Below are 26,447 nucleotides of genomic sequence, written 5' to 3' on the forward strand. Positions count from 1 at the left end.
TGCATGGCTGGGCCAGGCAGGGGACACAGGATGGGGGCAGGGGGTTGGTGGCACGCGAGAGACACCCCTGAGCCTGCTGTGCCTCTTCCCAGACAGCACATTAATAATTTTCACCAAAGGATGCGTTTTCCATCAGAAACTTGAGGCCCCATCCCTGCCCAGGGGCTGAGCCAAAGGTGCGAGGCTGGGACCTCTGCCTAAGGGGGGTCAAGCAGAGAGCTCTGCACAGAGATTAAGGGAAAGTGAGGAATAAATAAGGAATAACTCCCTCCAGGCTGCCTCTCCTTTGGCTCACCTCTCTCCCCCTCCCCGCAGTGGTTCCCCTCAGCTCTTTTTTCTTCATTCAGATACAAATACCACAAAAACTCATGGACCCAGATAGAGCTGTTCCTAAGATGAGCTGGGGCTGGAAAGCCTTCCTCTGCTCTGATGTTTTCTGGCACCTAGGATCCCTTGGATCTGTTAGAGGGCAAGAAGAGGCTGGGAGGGGAATAAAAAAGGGTTATGGGAAAAAAAACCCCTGCTGCTGGCTTGGTGTGCCCAGAGACCAGGGAGCCCTGTGTGGCTGCAGACCCTTGGCTGGCGCAGGGTGTGCAGCCACATACCCAGGGTCCTCTATCCCTCATGACAAGGTCACCCCAGGGTGACACACTGCAGCTTTCTCTTTTTCTCACTCCTGAAATTCCAGTGTCCCAGACAGAGCCCACAGCCAGGGGCTGGTGGTTAAGAACAGCCACTGCCCACAGGCCACCCCAGCTATAAGCAGTTTTGCCTCAAATCCTTGCATTAGGCAGGAGTTTCATGGAAAAAGTGGTTGGGCTTCCCTTCATGGGAGCGGTTCCCTGTGATGGGGTGGAAGTGAAAGAGCCTTTCACAAAACCTGGAAGAAGATTTTATTTCTTGTTTCGTTCATTCTGCACAGCCCTCCTGGATGTGCAGTGCCTGCTAGCATGGATCGGGCAAGCAGGGCAGCACCCTGCCTGGACCAGGGGAAGTCTGTCCCCAGACACGAGGAGCCGGGGGCTGGCTGGGCAGGGGGACAGCCGCACACACAGGGGACAGCCACACACACAGGGGACAGCCACACACACAGGGGACAGCCGCACACACAGGGGACAGCCACACACACAGGGGACAGCCACACGCGGCGGATACCCAGGCTTGCTGTGCAGGATCAGTGCGCAGCTCGGGAGGCGAGCACAGGGATTAGGAAGGATTAGCAAGAGATGGGAAGATGGAGAAGCAGAGGGCGGGCTGGCAGGGGCTGGGGCTCGTCAGGCAGCACATGCCACCGAGCAGCTGCCCGGCCCTGCAGCTACAGCCAGCCACTTGTCGCTCTTCTCTCTCCTTTAAAAGGCATCCGAGCCCCTGCTGTTATCGGGCAGCGCCGATAGCGCTGTCACGCCTGTGATAAACGGGGTTACAGATATCCCCTTTGTCCTTGCCATCTGGAATGGATGTCCCCGTTGTCCCCGAGGGGCCAGCCCGCCCAGGGCCGCTGAGGATCCCGGCAGGCTGCACGCAGATGCCGAGGATGCAGAGCTCGGTGTGAACCCCCCCGGTGGGGCAGGTGTGATGCCTCTGTGCAGTGCCTGAAAACTCTTTTTTTGGTGCTTCAACCAAAAAAGGCAGGAAACCAGCTGGAGAGACCTGAGCACAGCACTCGGACCCATGTCTGAACTGCAGAGAGTGGCCAGGGGTGGGGTTAGCTGGAACCAGTGGCTCTCCCCCAGCTTTTCCAGGGAAAGAAAGGGTGTCCCAAGGCACGGGCTGTGCTCAGATCCAGGCTTCAGTGGCAAAGTTCAGCTCAGGGCAGTTGGCCATTAAGTCCTCCCAGTGCCACGGCCCCCCCTGGAAATGCTGTGGCCAGAGGTTGGGCTGGCCACGGCGCAATGTGGCTCTGGGGGATGGTGCAGCAGCAGGCAAAGTGTGCACAGTGGCTGCCCAACTCTGATGGGGCTTTGCCCCACATGCACACCACCTCCAGGATATTCCCAGTGAGCTCCTGGGGAAGGGAAGGGATTGCACACACATAATCCAGCACCTCATGAATGTCCCCATAGCCCTGTTTTCTCCTTCAGCATCACCCTCCCACCAGGATGCATTTGGACTTGGTTTCCACCAGACATTTTGGGCATCTTCCTTGGATGCAGGGAAACCCAGCTTTGGCTGCTTATCCACACGCTCCACACGTTCACCTCCCTCCTGTCCTGTCTGGGGACAGCCAAAGCACAGGCAGGGGGAACAAACTCACTCCTGCTCAGATGGAAAATCTCTGAATGAGCACAACTTGGCTGAAACCCTCGGGCCAGAACCTGTAAATCTGCTCCCCGTGACACTGCCAGCATCCCACGAAGCACTGGATCCAGGTGGAGAATCCCCTTGCAGGAGAGAAGGGAGAAAGCTGTCTGCAGAAAGATGCTGAATTTATGTTATTCATTCTTATTCCAGGAATGTGGTGAATGGACTTACAAAGCCCAGGGCAGGAATCAAGTGTGCTTCAACCCTGACCTGCCCTGACTTTTTTCCAGGCTGAGGAAGAGGTGGAGACAAGCCCCAGCCCCACAACCCATCTGAATTTACTGTGTGTCTTTTCTTGAGGCAGCTTTTCTCCTCCTGCACTGGTGAAACGAGAGTATCAGAGGCTGAGTCTTTCAGGTTTTAAAACTGCTCAAGCAGGGCAAAACCCTCCTGTCAGTCCCCAGGAAGGGAACCAAGGGCAGGAGGGACACGGGGACATGGGACACCCCAGCCTCCTCCCTTGGGAAGGGCCATGAACACCACCCACACTGAAGATACCTTCATATTCTGAAGATCCCATCACTGTTGGCTCTTGCAGGCTCACTTTGAAAAGCACTGACTACATTTACAGGAAAAACCCCAAAGAAACCCTCTCTCACCAGCTCGAGGGCTGTCATGCCTCGACTTGCCTTTCTGCACTGATCTTTTCTTTCTCCCTCTAATGCTGCTGCCAAAGATTATTTGGGTTAATTGTGTTTTTAAGTCTGTGCCCTCCTGATGGATTAAGGAAGATAGAAAAGATTCAGGGTCCAATTTCTGTAAATTAGTCAAATTCATTCCTTCTCCACACAGTCAAAATCTGCCAGATTTTATTTGTGCTCCTCCCAGAAATCCCCCAGGCTGGCACACCTTCCGTTCCTCTACTCATTCCGTGCCCCCTGTGAGCAAGTGAGTGCCCCCTCTTCCTCCTGGCAGTGGGAAGCAGCTCCACCATGATGCAATCCTGCCATCCCAAAGAGCCTCTCCAGCTTCCCAAGGTCTGGCTTGTGTAACACTTGCACTGAGAGCCAGAGCCCGCAGCAGAGCTGGCACCGGCTCCAAATTTCCATTTCAAAAGAAAATTTCAGCGTGTATTTTGCTTTACAACTCTCCAATAATGTCCCGGTTACAGCCCTCCTCCCACAGCAGGAATGCCAGGTTCAGAATTTAGTTTTGGTCATACTTTGCTTTTTTTCACATTGTTTCATCAGTGCTGTTACAGTCAGGGCACTGCCTTCATGTTACAGCAGCAGAAGCAGCGATCACAGGGAGCTGCTACTGACGAGCTGGTAAAACGCAAAATGCAATGGGAAAAAAAACAACAAAATACCTAAGTTAACTTTAAGAAAAAAGAAAAGTTAAATCTGTAACAAAGCATTTTGGCATAAATACTGTAGGAGTGTTTGGATTTCTGTTTTGTTTTATAAATACTTTCCTGAGCAGCTTCCTGCTTCTTTTTAAGCCTGTAAAATTGCAATCAAGGCAGTGAGTGTGGAGGCCAGCATGCTCCATCCACGTGAGCAGGGAGCACAGCTCTCTCCCAGGGATCACAGCTGAGCTTGTGACATATCTGCTCCTACCTCTGCATGGCAGACCCAAAGGATTGGGATGCCAGGGACACAGAGCTCAGGGAAAATACCCAAACGCACGTGGCAAAACTTATATCCCAACAAACCTGGCCTGCTTTGGGTAGGCAAGCATTTCCCAGCTCCAGCCTCTCCTCCCCACTGCAATCTCAGGAGCTCTTTAGGAGGTGGGAAGCAAGGGGAGAAAGGGACCTGGAAAATGGGACATTGCCCCAGCTGTGAGCCTTGTTTCATTTTGACAAGGCTCTAGAGCAGGAGGGTGAATAACCAAAGGCAATTCCTGCAGCAACAGCACAGGAATGTGAATACAGAGGAGAGCTTGGCTTCCTGAGGAGAGGCTTAGTAAGAGTGACCCTTGGGCTTGGATAGGTCAGAGCCTGCACCTACCCCTCCCTGCACTTCCCAAGAGCCAGCATTTTCCTTCCATGGCTGAAGGGATCTTCCAGCCCCTCTTCCCAAGCTGGTACAAACATAGGCCGGTGAAATACACGGCGGTGGAGTCTGCTACTGCACATCAAAAAACAGCATCTCTACTGAAGGACGTAAGGGTCCTTCAGAGTTAGGGCAGACAGGACGTGTTCTCTCTGCTTGCCTGGACTAGTTCCCAGAGCTATCTCTGGAGGTGCTCCAAGAAAGCTTTTAAGTTGTTGGAAACCGCAGGGCTGGCACCACCAAGTGGTTCCTACGCTCCCCGAGCAGCAAGAGCCACCTCTGGACAGGCTCACCGAGAGCTCAGCCACATCCCGGGATCCTCAGCTCATCCCCATCCCCGGGATCCCCAGCACAGCAGCATCCCTATCCCTGGGATTCTCAGCACAGCAGTATCCCCATCCCCGGGAACCCCAGCACAGCAGCAGCTGTGGGACAGGGTCAGGCTGTGGAGCAGCATCCCTATTCTCTGGAGTGGGGCATCAGGGCAGTTATCCAAGTCAATCTCCCCTTATCTCTGAATGTTAAATAGAACAATCGTATCAGCAACACCAGCCACTGTCTGGTACCATTAGAGACGATTTAAACCCTTTGAAAACCGGTGGGGTAGACCCAAAAAGCTGGGTGAAGGGTTGGGAGAAAATTTCCCCTGTTATCACTTCCTCACAGCAAGTACCATTATTAAAGTAACCCCAAAAACATAGAGTTAAGAGTGTGATAGCCCTGAATCCATGTACCTGCCTTCCAGAGGAAGTTAAAAATCCATGAATTCCTTATCAACCCACAAAATGAGCTGGATAACAGCCACAGCAGCCTTAGTTATAGGAGCCATGCTTAGATAAGGGGCTGCAAGTGGGAGAGGTAGAGCTGTGGCCCCTGAACCAGGGTAAACTGGACAGCATGGTGCCACCTAACGAGGTTAGTGACACCCCACACTGCCCAAGCTGCCCCAGATACAGAGATTTCTCAAGTGCTGTGTCCACACAGCATTTTGCTCCAGGAAGGAATCCACGGGCACTTGCCTTCCCAGACAGAAGTGTTACAAAACCCTCCTGCAGCCGGTGTTTCTCATTAACCTCAGGGTAAAGTCTGAGGGTTGATGGTGAGAAGTAAAACTGCCAAAGGTCATTGGTGCTGCTCACAGCCAGGCTTTTGTGTCCTTCCCGAGTAGCATAAGCTTTAGGAATGGCTGTCCTGTCCCACTTTTAAGCGACCTGTAGCACAAGTACACTTAGACCTGCCAGGGCACACAGCTCCTCACAGCCACAGAGTAAATATTACCCCTCCTGAGCAGCAAATGAGAGCCACCAGAGAGCCCATCGTGGAGGACAGAACAACACAGAACTCAGATGGGGCTGCTGACCCCCAGGGATGTCCCTCTGCCACAGGCCAGAGGCAGGAGCAGGAGCTGGTGTGGACAAAGCGTTCATTCAGAGCCCAGCTCTGCATCTGCTGCCAGTTTGAGGAGGAGTGAGGGAGAGGCCGCAGAAGCACTAGAAATGTTTAAACTGCACAGGAGAGGAATCAAACTGAGTGACTCAGACTCTTGCCCTGTACAAGGGCACTGCTGGCACAGGGACCCGGGAGAGCAGAACAAGCCCTGGGATGGGATGGGTGTGCACCCCAGGCATGCAGAACCTGAGCGAGGGCAGCTGGTTCAGAAGAGACAAAAAGCAGATGTTTCACAAAAGCTCACTTTCCAGGTTTATTAAGTAAAGTTAACTGAATTGTTTTCATTTTGTGGGGATTCCTTTCCGTCTAACCCGGCGGGTTAGCAGAGTTGCACAGAATCACGGTTGGACTGTGATAACCCAAATACAACTTTGGCTCATCTCACTGCTGACACATATGGAATGACTTGGGGGTTATTACATGCTGTGTCTGCTTGAGGCAGGTACATGTACAGATCAGCACAAGTTGCAAATGATAGTTTACATCCTTTCAAAACCGAGCAGGGCATCCAGCAAATGCACTGCCATGAGAAGACATATGAAAAAGAAATTATACAGACTTGCAAATACGTAAGAAGTTCAAGAGATGCAAGAAAACCTCAAACACAATAAATGTCAAGGAGGAAAAAACCACTTAAATTCAGACACAATGTATTCAAATGAAAACCCAGCTGTAATTCGAAGTCCCTTCAAAATGGGAAACGTACAGTAACGGCAGTTAAAGAGAAACCAGGTCTCATCCTGGGAAACATGTGTCCAAAAGCACTGATGCACAAACAGGTTCAGAGTTCTAAGCAAAATGTCCCTGGGCATTGATGTACTTGACTCTTGGAGCCAGAGCAAAGCAATTCATTACACTTGCTGGGCCTACTGCTGGCTCTTGGTGGCTTAACAGCACGTAGGATCCCAGATGTCACAGAGAAGGCAGCACGCAAAAAACTGCTGGTTACTGGGAGAAATGCCACTGGCCACACCTCCCAGAGAGCAACTAGAGTAAGGACACCTAACTCTGGCAGCCTGGCTCCACTGCACACAATGTCAGTGTAATGTTCTGCAAGGTTCTTCAGTTCTTAGCTCATTCCTTTCTCAGCCTGAGTTGGTCTGTCTTGTGCATGAGCACAACTGGCTGTGCAAAATGATCCAAAAAACAGAAGGGACAGGACCAAAGAAAAATGGCTGAACCTGGGGCTGGCTTTCAGCTCCTATTTTCAAATATCAGTTAAAGATTGGAAATTTATCTACAAAAGAAATAATATAAATGAAATTTTTAAAAAATGGCACCGTCCACAAAATTAAAAAAAAAAAGAAAAAAGAAAAATCTTACAACACAGCCTCATAAAAATGGCTTTGCAACGAGAGCTCAGTCACAATATGAAGGGTTCTAGCTCTTCATACATCAGAAGAGGAAACAAAGCTAAAAAGTACTAGTCCACATTCTCTTAATAAGTTAAATGTACTTTCCCTCCCCCTTCTACAAAAGGGGTAGAAGCAAAAGGGAAAAGAGGCTACTAAAAATTAAAAAAAAAAAAAAAAAAAAAAAAAGGAAAAAAATAAGAAGAAACAAGATAGGAGAGGAGAGAGTGTGAGAGAAAAAGAGAGAGAAGAAAGAGAGCGAGAGAGAGCGAGAGAGAGAGAGAGAGAGAGAGCGCGAGCAGTCTGTGGTCAGAGGCTCAGAGCAGGGCTGAGTTCCTTTAAAGGTTTCAAAGATGCAAAACAGTTCCTCCAAAATTCCCTCTCTTCAACAGTTAGCTCAATGCTGTAACCATGGAAACTGAAGTAGGTACTGGAGGAGAGATTCTGCTGCTGGGCGTTAATCCTCGATGATGATGGGTTCATCGTTCATGGGCTGGCGGAGCTGCACCGCCTGCATGGGCCGCAGGATAATCGGCTTGTAAGGGCGTCTGGCGGCTCGCTTGGCTTCCGAGGACGAGAGCAGCTTGCGGATTTTCCTGCAGACAGCAAGGAGGAAAGGCATGGATTACCTCACACAGGCACCGTGGGTTTCTCCAAGAGAAACCGCACCCACGCGCCTGGGGTGGGCTGACAGCGCTTCCTTCTGCCCTGGGAAAGGCAGATGTTCCGATCTCTAACCCCCCCCCATGAAGAGGAAATTGCATTCTCTGCTACAGAACCCTTCCCCTGCAGAGCAGAAGGCATTCCGGTCCAGCCTTGAAGGACTCGCTGTGACTGGAACACGTGAAATAGTCAGGACGGTTTCCACAGCACTGATTTATTCTAAATTTATTTTGATCGGTTGGGTGTACTGCAGGCAGCTTTGGGAAGTTCAAAAAGCCAAGCTAACACTGACAGGGGTGTTTCCCCATCTCGCTTCTTCCACACTGCATGTGCCCAACTCAGAGATGGGCAATATTCACATCTAGCATTTGGTTAAAGATTTCCCTTTAACTGGCAACATGTCCTGGCAGATGCAGGAAGCTGCTTTCCATACGGATAGAAAGCAAAAGAGAGAGAAAGACACACCAAAGTTTTAAAATTACCAAAATAAGTTAGACAGAGACAAATACTGAATGATTGCTTGTTTCTTTTTGTTAACACTGGGCTCATTAAAAAAAAACCCATCCAAACCCAAAAATGCAGCAACAATGACAAATGTAATGGAGGAGTTCTGTTACAGAGATAGTTGTAAAAGAATGTTGTTTGTGGTGGTCAAAGGCACACAGAGATTAGAAAGGAAAGTCATAAATATTCACAAGAGTAATCCACCAGTACCCACCACGAGTGTCCAGCTCAGGAACTGGGGCAACAAGAAGGGTCTGACAAGGCAGCAGTGCCTTCCCTCACAGGCTGCTGACAGAATGAGGTTTTGGCTGACCATGAGAGACAAGAGAGGCAAGACTCTATAGACCACATTTCAGCCACCTATCCCCCAGCTTCATTTAGGGAACACTGCCGGGGCCAAACCCCCCTTTTGTTGGTTGTCATGGTTCTTGGGGGGTTTTTTGGTTTATTTGTCAATGGAAAAGACCTTCTCTCTGAGCTGATGCTTACCACTGTGCTATGATTTCTGCCTTTAAGATGTGGTGATTGCTGAAGAAAGTGGTCAAAATACCTCCCCTCTTCTCAAAAACTTCCCCTTGGCACCACCACAACTGAAAAACCATCAGCTTCAGCTGAAGACTTTGAAACACCTCGTCAGATTTGGAATGGTCATCTCTTAATTTTTTTTTTTTTTTTTTCCCCCTCACTGAGCAGGACAAGCTGCTGCACTTACACATTTTTTGTTTGCCCAGTGTCCCCGTTTCTCCAGCACCTTCTAAAACTAAAAGGCCACAGGGTGATGAGAGGTGAAAACAAGCTGGCAAAGTGGTGGGAGAGAGAAAAATTAAATCTTGATATAATGACTTTTCCAAGACATTTGACTGCAGTTGATCCACTTTTAGCCAGCAGAGCTCCTTGGAGCAGCCATGTGTGCTTCATTAGCCAGGCTGCCATCAGAAACACGTCCTCCAGCATTCTGGATTCTGGTCAGGTCACTCGCTGCCCGAGTTAGAAATGGCAAGTTCCTCACTGGGAGCCTTCAATTCAAAAACTTATTCATTTCATTCGATCAACTTTTCAAACTGTTTCTTCAGAGCTGTACAGTTTTCCAGCACTGTTCTCAACAGAGCTACACAAAAACGGGGAGAGGGGGAGCATGTAAAACTTCAGGGAAACCTACTTGCTGTGACTGAAAACACAGTCTGACCCTCAGCTGGAGGATGATATGCAGATATTGCAGCTAGATTGATTGCTACAGAGCCAACACAAAGCTCAAATTGTTTCAGAGCTCACAAACAAGTCCTACATTCCTGACAATGGAATGCAGCAGATGGTTCAGGGAAAAGTTAGAGGTGAAATGCCTGACAGAAAACTCGTGCCACTGACAATGCTCCATCACACAGGCTTCCCTGATCTTCACAGCCTGCCAAAAATCTCCTTTCACCACTCATCAGTCAGCTAAGCAGCATGGCTGTCAGACAAAGAAGAAAAAAAACCACCTGGGCTTTTCTTTCTCTATTTTTAAATGCAAGTGATAAGATCTTACTGAGCTGATGGCTATCACTGAACCAGGATTTTCATTAGAGCTGTGCTGGTTGCTGTGGGACTGATCCTTCCTGCCTCAGTTGGTGGCTCTGTAAGAAGATTCTGTGCTTACAGTAAATTGTTGTCACAACCAACACCACACTAGGTGACTATTGGTACAGTTCTGTCCAGGTCAAAGGGCAGTACCTTGTGCTGACACACTGCCACCGTGCACCTGCCATATTTCTTGTGCCTTGGATGGTGAAGATGTCAAGAAGAGCTCCCTAGATGCAGGATTATGAAACAAGCCTTGAGCACCTAAAAGTGCATTACAGACTGTACACACAGAGTCCACAACGGCACGTGAATCTGAGAGCTCTAGCAGGATCCCAGTACCTCTTCATCAGAGCGACAACAGTAATAAGAAAACTGCTCCCCTGAAAATTAAATCCTCCTCTCAACTTTATTTTCAATTATATTTGGAATTCCACTGCTTTCTTTCACAGCATCTTGCAGGCACAGAAAGGAGAAGGGAAAGACATGGCAAAGATATGAGCTGGTGTGAAATGCACAGTTGCATTAAAGGTGTCCATAGGAACAAGTCTGATGGGAAATTAATTTCACATTTCTTCTGAGTTCCAACAAGGTGTTTCCTGCACTGAAAACTGATTATCCAACAGATCAGTTGACTGTTACTTGTATCACCTATTCTACAAAGCCCATTTTTGATATTAGGCCCAAAGAATAGTTCCTTGACACTTGAAATGGTTTGCAGGTTAAGGAGAAGTTTGGAGATGCCAGGACTCTTGACTGCTACCTTTGAGCTGGACAAATGAAGACTCAGAGCAGTGCCAAATTTAGTAGCACGAGAAGATATAAAGCACTAAAACTCTCAACCTCCTCAGTCACTTGAAGGGTTCAGACATCCAGAATTTCCAGGTCCATCTCCTCAAGTGGAGGGAAAGGTAAGTGCTTCTCTGCTGTTGGGGCACTGATAGTGCAAGTGTTGATAATCCAGGCTTCAGACCTAGACAGAAACCAGACAGCACCTCTGCTGTCAGAGAGGGCTGCAAAGCAGGGCTGCAGCTTTGCTCTGACCTTCCTCAAGGTCACCCAGGAGGGAGGCATCAAGTTCTTGGGAGGAAGCCACACAAGCCAATTTCTCTACCTTCTCACCACACCCAGGAGCAACACTCCCACCTTAGGAATACCAGTACTGGGAACTTTGCCTTAGGGATCAGGTCATGGCTTCTACCACTCTGTCAGCAGTTTGCAAACAGTTTGAAGTGAAACTCACACAAGGAAAGTTTCTTCTACTATTTTTATACCAAGAAGGACAAGGACTAGCAGAAGCACTACCACCAAAGGAGGAAGATGGACTGCAGGGCTAAATCTCACTGCTGCTGGTGGCAAATATAAACCACTGAAAAATGAGTCAACTCAGCCCATGGAAACCTGTTGGAACGCTGGATACTAAAAGTTTTAGGCTTCCTGTGCTGTCAAGCACTGAGTCTCAAAAGAGCACTGCTTTTAACCTGAGGCCTTAAAAAAGATTTCCAAAATGAAGTAATAAAGCAAAAATCACTAGAAATATTTCCCCAAATCAGTAGGGGGAAGAACTGCTTAAATCTGTTTCCTAGAGGGACCCAATTCAGAAGCTTTCTCCCAAATTTGCCCTAAACCAGAAGAGTAATTTAAATAGAAGTATATAATACCATGCAGTGAAAAATTTAGCATTTGGGATTTTAAAATATAGAAATAAGTAAAAAGTAAAATAAAACTTTTAAAACTGAAGTTTTCTTTCTTTCTTTCTTCATCACCTTCTTTTTCCTAAGTCTAAGTAGGCTCTTGTTTAATTAAATAAAAAACACCACACTGCATGTCACAGATATTTAGTTATTAAATCAAAAGTAAAAATAATTTAAGGATTAGTTCTTAATTGGATAGTTTAAGTTTAAAAAAAACCTTGTAACAACAACAAAAAATATCACCATTTCACCATTTTTAACTTGTTAACTAGACAGAAGAGCTGTAGCACTCACTGTAACATAAATAAAAATTAATAAGCATCCAAGTCCGAACACAAAAAACCATCTCTCGTGCTTTTAATCCCAACCCTAACAAAAAGAAAAATATTAAAAACAATAGAAACCCTCTGTCACTCACAGGTTTTGGGACCCAGACACACGTGGAGATGTCTTTAAGGGTTTTGGTGGTTTGTTAAGATTTCTTGAAACCTTTACCTGTCAAGACCTGAGCACTTTTTTTGTATCTGACAAGGACTAATCAGTGTTGGATTTTTAAGGCTGACATGTTGCTACACAAATGAGAAAGTTTGTGTTTTTGTGAAACACACATCTAAAGACAAAAAAAGTCTCCTCTTCCAAGTGAATTGGTAAAAGACTATGTTAGAGACAGTAAACTGAGTTGTTTTCCATACGTTTTCAGTGTGAAAGAAGTGTGTGAAGGAAGGAAAAGTAATCTAAAGTTTCATTCTGAGGGTTTTTTTCTTATAGTTTCTAGTACTAAAGTTTCCCTTTGCACCATTTAAAGTTAAACCTGTTTTACCTTCCTCCTAATCCTATCTCACACCAAGAAAATTTCAAATTAGTGAGCCAAAATCACGACTGGGGTAATGCAAGAGAGTTCAGCATGCCAGAGGACATGCAGAGCTCTGTGCAAAGGAGGCTCTGCTCCTGAGTGTCACCCCTGAGCCAGGAGGGCCCTATCCTGTCCCACTGTGATGGGACCTCTGAGGGCAGTGATGGGTCTGAACCAGCTGAATTCCCACCTCAGTCTTCCTTCTCTTTGCACCCAACTCCCACAGCAACTGCTCTGGAAGAATAACAACAACCTGCTTTCTCTGGAATATAAGTGCATGATTATTTCCCACCCTTCACCAACCCCAGCACTGGCTGTGGTCTCTGTATTCAGTCTGTAGCATCAAACTTACTGGTGAGATCCCTCTAACCACAGCTGCAGCACCCACAAACCAAAAGGCAACCCCTTAAATGCTCTGAAAGACCACCTTTCCTACCTGGTTTCCTCAGTGGCCATGTAAAAAACATCATCTGGTGCATCAATCCAGTTCATTCTCCTCCTTTTCACTGGAGGCATGGATCCACCACGAATTAATCGGACTTTTGTTGGGTATGATTTCCCATTGAGCAGCAAGTTTCGGCTTGGTCCCTAACGTGATACATAAAACATCACAGTTATGGACTGCAACACACCTGTAGCCACTCAAAGGAAAAGACAATTCAAGTTTTTGTATGGCTTGCTGAGAGTTTTAGGTAAGTACCTCCCCCTCTGGCCCAGGACTGAACACAGAAGTCACACAGAAGCAATTGTTCACAAGCAGTACAAGTCAGGCACCCTCAATATGCAATAGGACAGCAATACTTCAGCGACAGGACAAATAATAAATGGAAGGCATTACCAATAATTTGTGGCTTGTGTCTGAAAGATGACATCAAATTCTTAAGACCGAGCATCAGACTTAGATTTCAGCTACTACCATAAATCTACAGCAACACTATTGATTTCAGGGAAGTAAGTCTAGCTACAGAGCAAATCAAATACAAAAATCAGAATTTATAGTTACTCTGCAGTACCAAACTTACCCGTATCCTTTTTGTTCTAGGGAGGTTAATATTTAATGAGGACAGTACAGAATTAAATATGTTGTTGAAAACAAATCTAGTACTACAAAGCTTAGCAGCTTTCATGATAGAACTCTTTTAGTATTGAACACCACAGATTTCCCATAACACAGGCATCATTTTCCAGACTCACAGTAACCCCCCCTTACACTCAGCTGGAAAAACATGAGCTGTTATTAAGAAAGATGCAGATGAAAGGGAGCAAAATGTAGCTTGTATCTTTGATCACTGAAGTCCAGTTCTGCTGCCCCTCTTCCTGCTGATCAGCACATTGAGAAATCTCACCGAAATCAGTAACACTGAACAGCTGGGAAAGATGCAAAATGAAGGCCCACAAAATTTGATATGCATAAATTAAAGCTGGTCAGAAAACACCTAGGTATAAATTAAATTCTGGTATTTCACAGGCTCTTGCCAACGGTCAGAGTGTCTCCTCAGATGCAGCAAGGCTTCCCCTTCTGCCCAAGGAATGGGAAACTGAGTGTTTGTGTGAGAAATGTCTGCCTGGGAGATCCACCTCGAAAGGAATGGTGGGGACATGGGGTCTTCAGATCCTTAAGTGACAGGTCATTGCAATACTTCAGCTGACTTTTAACACCTTGACTTGGAAAGGGAAGAATTCAGTCTCAAAACCAATGGGGAAAACCCAACTAAACCCTGCGTCTATCTCATTTTGTATCTGAGCAGAAAACAAAACATGATAATGACTTATTTTTTTGACCAGCCTTAATCAACTGCTCTAGCAAGATCTGCTTCCTGCAGAAAGTCAGGGCTTTAGAGCTAAACAAACTCCCACCTTTTAAAACCCTAAGCTCTTCAGAACAGTTGCATCCAAGTGCAAGAACAATTTAATTTCTTAGTTGTCCAGCTCCATGTTATACAAGACAGCTTCAGCACCACAGCAGACCACTGAAATACTTCAACAATTGCTTTTAGCTTTGACATTTGTTAAGCAAAAGGTTTCAAATAAAAGCTTTTCTGATGGCTTTGTTTGGTTGGTTTTTTTTACCCCCTCTAGGTCTCTCCAAGAAAATCCCTTCATTAAAATTGCAAAGCATATTTTCTCCACATATGCAAGATACACAGGAGAAGAACTCCAGAAAAAGTTCTTGGAAATACCTAGAAAGGGCACCCCCTGTGCTTCCAGGTTGCCTTTTCTCTACCTACAATGGTGAAATCTATTTCAAATGATACATCCTGAAATGAGGACCTTTAATTTTTCATTCACACTTGATCAGGCAACCAGAAATGGTGGGAGTTTCACCCAAAAACACCTAAAAAGTATGAAGTCATCAGAGATTTCCCCCACTGCTCTGAGCTGGTTTATTCAGCAGACACAAACAAGTAGCCAGTCTTCTCAGTGACACAGAATGAAGCTGAATCTGAGGAGAAATACCACCTCCCACTTTGGACAGAGGAACAAAACAAAGGAATGCTCTGCTATTCCAAGCAGCCTGGCATCCTCCAGGCTCTGGCATCCCCCCAGGCCACTGCACACTTCCCAAACATTGCCAGGCTGAAGAATGCCAGTGATCACTGTGCAGTGACCATCAGCCACACCTGCTGCTGGTCCCTGTGTCACAGGGACCCTGATGGCACTAATGTTCTGTGGCACTTCAGATGACGAGGCAAGCTCCACTTGATCAACATCAGAAGATCATTTATGGGGGATGGAAAAAATGTATGCTTGAAGTTGTTTCCCATAAACCACGTGCAAGGGGGAAAGGGGATGCACAGCCTTTGCACGGGCACCCTTTACAATTTAGTGTGAAAGCATTCTGCCAGAGACATCAATCAGACTGGCTATTTGCTTCTGTCCTCTGGTTAAACTCAGCACAACAGATGAAATGCTACAAATAATTTTTACTTAAAAAAAAAGGAATATAAAATACAAGCATTCTCAGCAGGTAACTTGCATACCAACTTGCTAAAAAATAATAAAAAAAGAAACTGTTTTCCAAACAAACCCTTCCATCATTTAAACCTTTCTCCTTCAGGGAAACACATTCCACCTAGAAACACATCCCAGACCTTTGCTGTAAGCAGCCACTCAGTTTCTGCATGAGCAGAAACAAAATGCTCCATTCAAAACAGGATCTCATTTATAAAGATAGATAGATAGATCTGAGGTTTAAACTGCATTTAACCACTAAGATGATTCAGATGCCCCAAAATATTTTTTTTTTTCCCTTTTCAGTAAATTGGGAAGTATGACCAGCTGCAAACAGCAAAGGTGGAAGTGAAGCACTATGGTTTAATGGGGTGTTCTATCTAGCATGGGTTAATAATTCTTCTTTTCCCTGTTTTGGTTAAATGAACATTCTCTTACCATTTGTCTGGTTTGTCCGTGGTTAGGCAGACCTAACAAACAGGAAAGAGAATAGAGCTGGTAAGACCATTGCTTTTCCAAGACAGAAAAAAGTACAAAAATCAAAACACACGCAGCTATGATTACAACTGTGTTGTTTTGCTAAGTCTAGAGTTGCCTACTGAGCTGACTTCTGCCCTCCTGGGAAGCTGACTGAGAAAAGCTTCCTTGGCAACATGGTTTGAAGAGCAGAGGCCCCAGGACACAAACATGTTCCATTCGCCCAGTCTCCTCTCCATTTACTCAAAGCTTGCTTCCCACTACCACTATTAGCACAACTCCTCTTTCACATCCCAGGTTTGCCACATGTCTGGGGGAAATCTGACGTTCTCTTTTAGCCTGAGGAATTTACTGATGTCAAGAAGGAGAAAGTGGAAGGCATTATTCACTATCAAGACAGCAACAAACAGAATCTTTCTTATCCTCCCTGGGTCCCCAGGGAGCTCCTCAGCTCAGACGTCAGCTAGCAGCTGTTAGCAAACAAAGTGTATCTGCTGAGCCTGCCACAAGTAAACACTGCTCAGGCACAGTGCACAGCCACTGCAGCTACCAGAGAGCCCTTTTGCCAGCCACACACACAGCACCAGCTGCTCTGCTATCAGGAAACCCCTCACACTGCCCTCTGTGCACACACAGGACCCTGCAGGACTCACAGAGCTCCTGGCATTTGGGGGAAAGGCATTTTGCTCCACAGAATGGCCTGGGAGACCCAACAGAGCTGTTTTAGTTTCCCAGAAAACACTTGATTAGCATCCATGCACCAAACCACCTTCCTCAGCCCCTCCTGGCCGAGAACAAAAATGTCAGTGCATCAAATCCAACAGGTACTACAGGACAGGCATCAGCAAATGCACCTGCTTTCTGCAAAAGGTCTCAGTATGAATTCTGCTTTCACATTCATGAGATCTTTGAGCCTTCCTATGGCTAGAGAGTTAGCTGGGATGAAACAATTTTTTTAAAGAATCCAGCTCATGGTCTGTATTCCAGCAGGTTCCTGGAGGTTCTCACTGGTAAAACCAAACACCCTATTCTTGAATTGAGTGTGACAGGAAACAAAGGGCACAATAAAGTGTCAGGAGAGAGGAAAGAGGATCAGGGAACATTTTCTGAGCACTGAGTATCACAGTGTACCACATTAGATTCATCAGTTTATATCAAGTATTTTCTATCCTGTGTATATGTTATGCTCTTAGCTACTTCAAATGGGAAGACCCATGGTTTCAGTTCTTGCCACATTTTTGTGCCCAAGTATCCACAGAGATGAAGAAACAGCTGCCAAAAAGATTTCCATCAAGTCTGCAGGACAGATGTACCAGGCACCGAGTAAGAAGGCCCAGTTAACAGCCTCTGGATGTTGACAAAGGCAGTGCAGGTGCCAGATATTAATTTGTTTTTACGTGGGAGCATCCAAAACACAGCTGTGAGCAGCTGCTTAGGATGGATGGACAAAGGGCTCCACGGGAAACAGCACAGCCAGCAGGATGCAAACAGAATCTGTCAGCTTCACAGCTAAGCTCCAGCACTTCCTTCCCTCTTCCATAAGTGAAGGATTATGTTTTCTCCATTCACAGAAACTCTGAGATGTAAATCAACTGACACTGGTCCCTTGATTGAAGCCACATATTTTCTTTTAACCACGCTCCAAATCCGTTCTTTTCTTGTAGGAAGAACATCCCCTGATGCCAGAAAAGAGTGTCCTGGTATGTGTCTGCTGCTGCTGTGACTATTGCTGGGTGCACAACAGGCAGTAAACAGAGCTATTTACAAGCACCAGAATTAAACCAGAATATTCCATGGTGAGAAGTTGAGGGATGCAAACTGAGCAAAGGCTGAGCAGAACTGCTGCTTGCTCTGAGCCCCAAAGCTTCAGGGCCCTCAAGCAGCACAGAAGCAGTGCTAACAACAGGGACACACCTCCCTCCCAAACTGCCATTTCTAGGATAAAGCTGCTCATGACAACTTTTTGCTCCAGTAAAATAGGACACAAAACAAAGCTACAGCTCCAATGCAATTTATACCCTTGCTTTCACAGCAATAAGATATCAATTAGCATATTAATATTGAATTAATCCATTAATTTTCACTTGTCACACCTCAATAACTGAAGTCTGAAAGAATGAAAACAGGCACTAAAATGACCTTATTCAGTCTGCAATTAAAAAAAAAAAATCACAGTAAGGGCATATGTAGCCAGAGCACTGCTATTAAATGAGCAACTTCTATGCACAATTGTCATCAAAGAGAGGCAGAGACAGCACATCTGTAACCCACTGTGGAACAGCTGGCAACTCCACAGGATGCATCTGCACTGGAAACAATGGGTTCTAAACCAAAAGTTTTTGGTGGCTTCTGTGTGAGAGAGGAAGCCTGTGAGACAGGCACCTCTAAAAACTAAACTAATCCTGTATCTGTGGCTGAGTAGTGGCACAGGCAGAGAACTCACTGTGCCAGACTCACACCTGCCCCACCTGCCTGCTCCACTCTCACAGATGAAAATTTGAGAGATGTCTCCCCACGTATCCACAAGCAGGTTAAAAAATAAGATAGCATAAGAATTTAAATCGGGAGCAAAATACAACAGCTCTGGCAGCTCCTCTCCAGGGGAAATTAAAAAAAAAGTCTGACTACATTTTATGGAGCAATCTCTAGAGAAGACATGGGGTAGAAAATGTGATTATTACTTTTAATGATATCCAAGGTCCACCTGCTTGAATTTACACAGCTCCATGTCAGCATCAACACTGATTTCCTTCAAATGAAAAAAAAAATAACACTAACAATAAAAGGAGTGTTTTTAGGATTGACCAAACCTTTAAAACCATAAAGTGTAAAGTAAAGGTATACACGAAGTGACAAATCTAAGAAGATCTTCCACTCCTCTGCAGCCAAATAAATTGAAATATACTCTAAAAACTCGAGATTAAATGTTAGGGTTTTTTTTCCATAGCATTGAAAAGAGCCCAGAACTGTAGAAAATCTCTTGCCATACAATTCCTCCCACCAGTCTCCTCTATACAGTGAAATAAAGAGGAAGCCCCAGAGGATGAAATGAAGACAAAGTCCATTGAAAGGATAGCTGCAGGGAATCATTAATATCCTTTGCTACACTGATTCTACACCATACTGAAATGGCAATAAAGCAGCTGATCACTGCACAGAGATTAACTGGCAGCCTCAGGACATGTCTGGTCCCACAGTTCGGTCCCCAGGGCCTCAGAACTGCTCCTCCAGCTAAGCACAGAGATTTTGGCTGAAAACCAGCCCAGGCAGGTTACTATGCCCCAATGATCCCTTCATTCCCAAAGTACCAAAGCTGCAGGTGAATATGCTTTCTCCCAAAGAAATACAGATGGGGAAGGACTACCACAAACAGAACACACATCTGTCACTGCTACTGCTTTGCAGCTTTGTGTTATCTTTTGTGGATGGGGAAGCCACCTCTCAAGTCAAACAACCTGTTCCTTTTCAACACTCTTATGTCATTAGAATCTCATGCTTTTGGATTTGTTAAAAAAAAAATAAACTGAATGAGAGAATTGAGTGGGAGAATCTAATTGCCAAAGCAAACCAGCACATCTGGTCCCACTGGATGCCTGACTCTAGACATGCTCTTTGCTGCTCCAGTCCCATCCCCTGCAACTCAGCATCTCAATGGCAGAATTCCAAAACCCCTCCCACTGCTCACATTCTGCCTGCTTTACCAGCACCATACAACACACAACTGCCATGTGGAGCAGCAGCAGAGCCTAAACCCTCAGCAGTGAGACCAGCACAGCCTGGAGCACAGGGATATTCCCAGGAAGTTACTACAGCAAGCTTCAAGAAGCTGCTGAAGCATGGAGAACTTTTTGCATGGTCAGAAACCACCCAGTGCTGGTCCACACCTGAACATACACATTGCTGCTGTGTATTTACAGCCCATTTCACAGTCTGACACAAATCTGTACAGAACTGACCCTCGTACCAAGCTTCCAGCCTGGACACAACTCAGAGTGGGTGAACTTGTGTTTACTCAAAGTTACCAACTTCAATCTTCTACGTATTCATCACACACAAAACAATTGGGTCCTTCATCAAGCAATCAGTCACAGATGGCATTTTCTTTTTACTTTGTTTACTCACAAAAAGTATCACACAGAACATGTAATATGCACTAAGACTCAGAAGCACATCTTCAATCATAACAAATGCAGAGAATTCCACACACTCTTTCACAACCAGTCACTTCACTTTTGCTTTCTAAAATCCATATACTCTTCAAATGCATTTTCCTGTTCCAAAAGTAATCCTCTGCCTGGGACGCCATCCTTCCCAGCTGTAACAAAAACATCAACAGTACCACATTTGTGAGAAAGCTAGGAAAGAAACAAAAAATCATGCATGAATGAGGCTTGATGAACAAGGATTTAATTTCTAAGTTACTGGTTCACTTGAGGCAATCTCAATGTGCTAACATATACACACATATACTTTTTACCAGCTTGCAAGAACACTTTAGCATCCCTGCCTCTTTTATAACTACCAAGAGTGTTTTACCACTGTGACTGTCCACCTTCTAGCAATCAGAGGCCACAAACTTCCAGAAATGCAAGTGCAACAAGAAGAACAGAGCATAAATTGTGCCAAGCACCACCTAGACTAACATTTTCTTAAAATTCTGTTGCATATAAAAACAAGGTTAAAATTGCAATTTACTTACCTAAGTAAGTTCCTACCAAGATTGCCAAAAGAAAAGGAAAGAAAAGATTTAAGGCTAAAAAAGGGAAAGGTTCAGGTAGTTGAGAATTCAGTAGGTCAGCCCCATGCAACAAATAGATACACAGATTGGTTTGGCTGTAATAAAACACAGAAGTGACCACAGGTCTCTGATGGACAGATAAAACAAAGACAACAATAAACACACAGTAACTCCAAATGAGAGATTTTTGCAAAGACCAGCTTGAATTTTGGATGAGTAAGTACTGGTCTGTGCCCAGCTCCTTCCACCATGCCATGCACATTAACCTCACTGAATTTGGACAGCACTTCCTAAAATGCTTGGTTCAGCAGGTCACACTTACTTGCTGTAACCACAGCCCCCCCGATGATGTGTCTGCTCACACAAGGCTGTGCCTCCTGCTACAAGCACTTCAAGAACCCTACTAATACTTTTTGAGCAGTGACATCCAACTGCAGAGAGCCAGCAGCTCTCCTTGGCAAATCACTGAGAAGAGAGAGCTGCTTTCTGTCTTGGGGGGTGAGTCAGTCAATATTGTCCCCTCATATTCCAAAAAGAGAATCTTGGTGAATTCTGCCTGGCTGTAACACACCAATTGGTTAAAAAAAAACAGGAGAAAAAACTATATGCCTCACTGCTTTACAATTTGCTTGCCCAAGCTATCTAAACTAGAAAACACTGAAATATTCCCTGTCCTTAGCATCAGGAGTATTATACAACATATACATATAAATGATATGTGTCACACATTCCACTCAATTACAAATTCAGGCTCTGTACTGTCCAGGGCACTTGCAATTCTGCCCTTGCTCCGTTACACATTGATTTCCTCTCACATTAATTACACCTGCTCTCTACCATTGCCTTTGGATATGCACTCTCCCCTCAGTCAACATTTGCATCTTACTCCATGCCACCACTCCTAAATGAAATAGTTTTCACTAGCTGATCCACAGAGCATGATGCCCATCTGCCGATTTCATTTTCGGATCTTTCTTCACAACACCAGAAGAACCTAATCAGAGTATCAAGGCTAAGCTGAAGGCAAATGAAAATTGTTTCACTTAGCATCTGAATACAAAAATCCTACGTGAAATTCTCAAAAATAATCAGTACTTTTGGCAAATAATCTTAAAGCGAGGTTCTTGGGGGTCTCAAAAAGCAGTTCAAGCAACCTGACCTTGTTCCCAGCTGTGCTGCAGCTAGCACTGAACTCTTGTCACTAGTCAGCATTTGGGGTCTGGATTGCAACAGCTAAAGCCAGCCTTTTCCCCAGCACCTCACCATTTATTAAAGGACCAACACTCCCCTTGCCCTTTACAGTAATTCCTGGATGGGCAGAGTTCCACTGGCTGGTTATCCCACAGTTCAGAAAGGCAGCTGGGATAACTGGTGATAAAGGCAGAATTGTAATGCAACTTATGCATGCAGGTATGCCCACATTTTCTGTAAGTCTAAGTCAGCAAGAAAAAAACATACGTGTGTGTGTGTGCATGCGCATGTATATATAAAATATTGAGATAATTTTGGTCCCCTACACAGCTGATGTTAGAGAACTTCCCTATCTTTCTACCTTGACAGCTGGCTTTATTCAAGAGCAGTACTTCCACTGCCATGCTCATCTCTTGAGAACTGAACTAAGGTCATGCCAGGCTGAGGAATGCTTCCACTTCTGGTTCATGCACGTTTCCCAATAAAGGATGTGAGAAACAATGAACCAGAACATGTTAAATTAGACTGACATTCCATCTAAGTTTAGAAATCCCCAGCAGCAGAGGCAAGGTATTCCAGCAGTTAATTAACCTCACTCAAAAATCTGCAGTTTGTCTCCAGCCAAAGCTCCCTTCTGGCTACTGCAGCTTGTTATTCCACTCCCAGCTAGACTAAAAGCCCTCTATTATTACACTTGTGCTGCTCCTGTCAGCAGAGACAAACATCTACAACTCCCACTTTGATAAAAGCATTTTCCATTATACAGTGTGTTTTCCAGTCCCTTCACTGTTTTCATGGCTCTTCTATAAACCCTCTCCAATTTTCAGCATTTGACCCGCTACCATGTTATCAATACAAGTTTGTTGCTGGGAAAAGCCTTCCCTTTACTGCAGTTACTCATTCATGTTCTCCCTCTTTCTGCCAATTTCAGGAGTGCATGTGATGACCCTGAAAAACAAATCTGATTAGATGAATAGCCAGCATGGTATAAAAGAGAGGGGAGAAAAATAAAAATCTAACAATGCTCCCTCCCTTCCCCCAGCAGGAATTTGCCTAGCCAAGTACCACGCAGAACCCACTCTGCATGGCTGTATGGAAGCATGTAAACAGGTTCCTGAAAACAAAACATCCTCTCTCTATCTCTCCAGGGGAAGTTTCATGGCAAAGATTGTCAGTCAAGCTCCAGAACATTAGTGAAAAAGCAATGAACTACTAATTTTTTTAACATCGCACTCCATTTGACAGCTTATGAGACTCCAGGTACTTTTCATGTTCCAAAACCAGGATTCTGCAGCAATTTGTCCATGCTAAGTTAATGCTGAAGGAGAGCTGGGAAGTGTACTTTATGCCTAATGATGTCCCCATCACAATTTAAAGAGGAGGAAAACAAAATAGGTAAGAACTACAATCTTCCTATAAAATAAAGTAGAGGCAGTGAGAATGTGAGATTTAGACTATTTTCCTGTTCTTAGAATTCAGACCCTGGTCAAACACTCAAAATGCCCAGCCAGATAAATCATATTCAGAGCTTGAAAAGTTTTGGTCTCAAGGATTAAGTAGAGATGAGTCAGAAAAAGAAAAGTTAAAATTACTTAGCTGGAGCTACAGTAGCAAGAGTTTAAAAAAAAAATAAACAGAATTCCAAAGGAAAGATGTGAACTTCTTGAAGTTCAGTAACTGCCCTGTATGAACATGTACCTTAATGCTTTACATTATACAAAGACACAAGCTGCTACCCAGCTCTTTCCTGCAAATAAAGCCCTTGATTACATTCTGCTTTACAACCTGGCCTCGAGGAAAGCCTTACAAAGCTATCCCATGCCACCAGCTCAGCCATAATTTCCAGCATTCACTTCTCCCTTGTGTTTGGAGGTGATGGCCCAGCACCACAAGGCTTTTATCACCAGCTAAGAGAGTTCAGCTAAAGCCCACCATGACAGTGTCCACTGTCCCCTGTCAAACAGGTCAGCTGTCCAAACCCTAAGATGTCTTCCAGGTGCCACCAAGGCAGCACATCAGCAGAAAAACTCCTGGTAACAGATACAATTTTGCACTAGGTTAACATCTCCCTGGAAACTAGTTAAACACAGGCGGACAAAGTGTCTTCCTGCACCTAAATTTGTACAGAAAGAATTAATATTTTCAGCCCCTCTGTGCAGACATCTTAATACCATAATTTTTTTTTTGCAGTATACTCCCTACAGTGACCTAAATCAGTCAGTATGTCAAGAGGAGATGAGAAACATGAGAATAACAAAGGAACACCCTGAGTTTCCCATAGTATCTACGTAAATGCAGAATCTGACCAGTTATAACAATTCAGTCTTACTCTAATTAATCTTTTTATATTCTATTAGGTCAGCTATAATCCAAAAATCAGTTATTCTGGATATATGGGTTTATTTCAATCCTTTTGTACTCACTCACTGGCTCCTAAATTCTGGCCACAAAGCATCATCACTCTCACTGCCATTCACCTCTTCCTCACAGCAGTTGCAACTTGTGCCCTTCCTGCCAGCAGTCCCCCAGATTACTAAGCTTGGATGACTCCATCCAAAACCAAGGAGAAGCCTCAGTGCCACAATCCCAGTTCTTTCATGGCACAGGAAACCAGCTATACCCATGCCCACAGCCAGCAAGGTTTACCAGTTCACGTGCAAGGCAATTGGGAAAACCTGTGCTAAGAGGCACCAACACACAAAACTAGCACCAGGACAGAACGAGATCCACCAAACTCCACCATCTGCTTCCCTGTGCCCAGCAGATCTCAATCCAAGTTCTTTAAATGCTGTTTCCTTGCAGGTGGTTCCCTTCCCTCCAGGTCCTGGCAAAGCTTCCAGCAACCCAGGCTCAGGAAATACTACAGATGCAAAATTGGAAAGTGTTTGCCATGCTGCATTCACAAATAAATCTCAACCAACAGGTTTAAGTGGAACTGCTCACAAGAATATCCAGGTAACACTTGCTACCCCAGCAGGTAAACAGATTCTGGGAGTGAACTGGACTCTGCTACCCAGCAGTTACAGGAACAGGTACTCCAGCAAGTACTTCAGTGGCTGGCTGGGAACAGACCCAACAGGTAGAGCAGTAGGTGCTTGGGAAGATCTGGAACCTGCACAGCTACACACACCTGCTTCAAACAAACACAAACTCTGAGGAACAGGTATTTCTCCAAAATCATCTTGCAGACAGCTCCAGCAACAGTCATAACTGAATGGAACACTAAAGCAGGCATCCTCCATTTCCAGAAAATCGTGTTGGATTATCAAGTCCAGTGCTCTGTGCAGAGAGAAAACTCAGGAGGGAAGGACCTGTTCTCCTACTTCTCTCCTTGGGGCCGCAGCATCTGAGCAGGACATTCAGCAGGGAGCAGCAGGTGTGCCCATAAGCAGGTAGTCACCAGGAGCTGTGGAAATCCAGTGAACTACTCTGCATCTACATCCCTCATTATTGGATGAAGCTTCTGAGGAAGCCAAACTGACCCATGCAGTGGGTTTTGTTATTCTTCCCAAAAGACAAGTTACAAAGCACATAAAAACTCAGCAACAGGGTATCAAGGAAAAAATTCCCAAAGAGAGTGAGACAGTAGAACAACCACTGTCCTCATTACTGTATTTTCCACATGCACTCATATTTGCATGCATGTAAATATGGGCAACAGCCATCCACTGCCTCAGCCATGAAACACAAAGATTATAATCAGGGCATGCAGTGCTGGCCAGTTCACAGCAACATGTAAGCTTATGCTTTGTGTTTGCCTGTTAACAGTGACATTTTGTGGTTGTCTGTCTCCTAAATATTCAAAATTGGTCTGTTCTACTGAATTTGGTGAAGTGACATCATACATATGTTTCCTGCATTATCACAAAGGAAAGATTCTGACATCTCAGTACTCCGAACAGATTAATTTTTAAACCAGAGGAAATTTTGAAAACCATTTTCTACTGCCAGCAGAGAATGTGCAGACAGTCTCTCACCAGTGAGACTGCCCACTCTCACTGGAAAACACAGAGAGTTGAACTTGGGACTTGATGAAAATACTGTCTTCTATTTCTTTTGGTCCAAGTGAATTCAAAGCAGTACAAGACACATGAAACTTTGCCTTCTTAAATATCAAACAGTGAAACACCACCTATTTTCAAACCAACAATCACAGCTTCCTGCAGTTTCCACAGAACTGCTGGAAGACTGTTCTGTCAACTTGAGGAATTAGGAATCAGTTCTGAACACAGGACTTCATGTCTTCAGTACAGCTGTACAACTTGTTGGCTGTGTGTGAAAAGCCTGAAAGGTGAGCAGCAAAACCATGGGTGGAAGTGGTGACCCAAGGAACACTTAGACATCAACACAGAAGGTGCACACAGATCATTAGCCACAAAGCACAGACAAGCCAGCAGATGAAACTAAAATTCACTCTCCTAGCATAAGCTGAGCACAGCTTCAAGGTCTTACCCCTGCTAGGCATCAACAGGCGCTTCTTCATGTTGCCTGATAGAGCACAAGTGAACAGAAAAGAGAAAAACATCATATCAGCAACCTGAACAGCAGCAGTTTTAAAAGTTCTTAATGTTAAAACACAGTCAGATATCAAATGTTTGTAATTATATTTCAGATAAGCTACATATATAGTTAAAATTAAAGGTAAAAAATGAGAGACTGTCTGGATCTCCCTCCCTGCTGGAGTCACCATTACACCAACTGTTCCTTTCCCCTGTTAAG

At 45.1% G+C, this 26,447-nt stretch overlaps 1 protein-coding gene across 1 annotated transcript in view; it reads right to left on the reverse strand.

The window, feature by feature from the left end:
* Positions 1-6,000: 6,000 nt before the first annotated feature.
* MTA1 (metastasis associated 1) overlaps positions 6,001-26,447 on the reverse strand; it is a 60,662-nt gene continuing 40,215 nt past the window's right edge. Inside the window, exons 17-20 of the mRNA XM_062497701.1 lie at positions 26,181-26,216; positions 15,761-15,792; positions 12,807-12,958; positions 6,001-7,695 (exon numbers count right to left, since the gene is read on the reverse strand). Of these exons, the coding sequence (XP_062353685.1) occupies positions 7,557-7,695; positions 12,807-12,958; positions 15,761-15,792; positions 26,181-26,216 (359 nt within the window). The 3' untranslated portion in view covers positions 6,001-7,556. The remainder of the gene's footprint in view (positions 7,696-12,806; positions 12,959-15,760; positions 15,793-26,180; positions 26,217-26,447) is intronic.

The sequence above is a fragment of the Cinclus cinclus genome, chromosome 8, assembly GCF_963662255.1.
Source record: "Cinclus cinclus chromosome 8, bCinCin1.1, whole genome shotgun sequence".
NCBI classification, from domain to species: domain Eukaryota; kingdom Metazoa; phylum Chordata; class Aves; order Passeriformes; family Cinclidae; genus Cinclus; species Cinclus cinclus.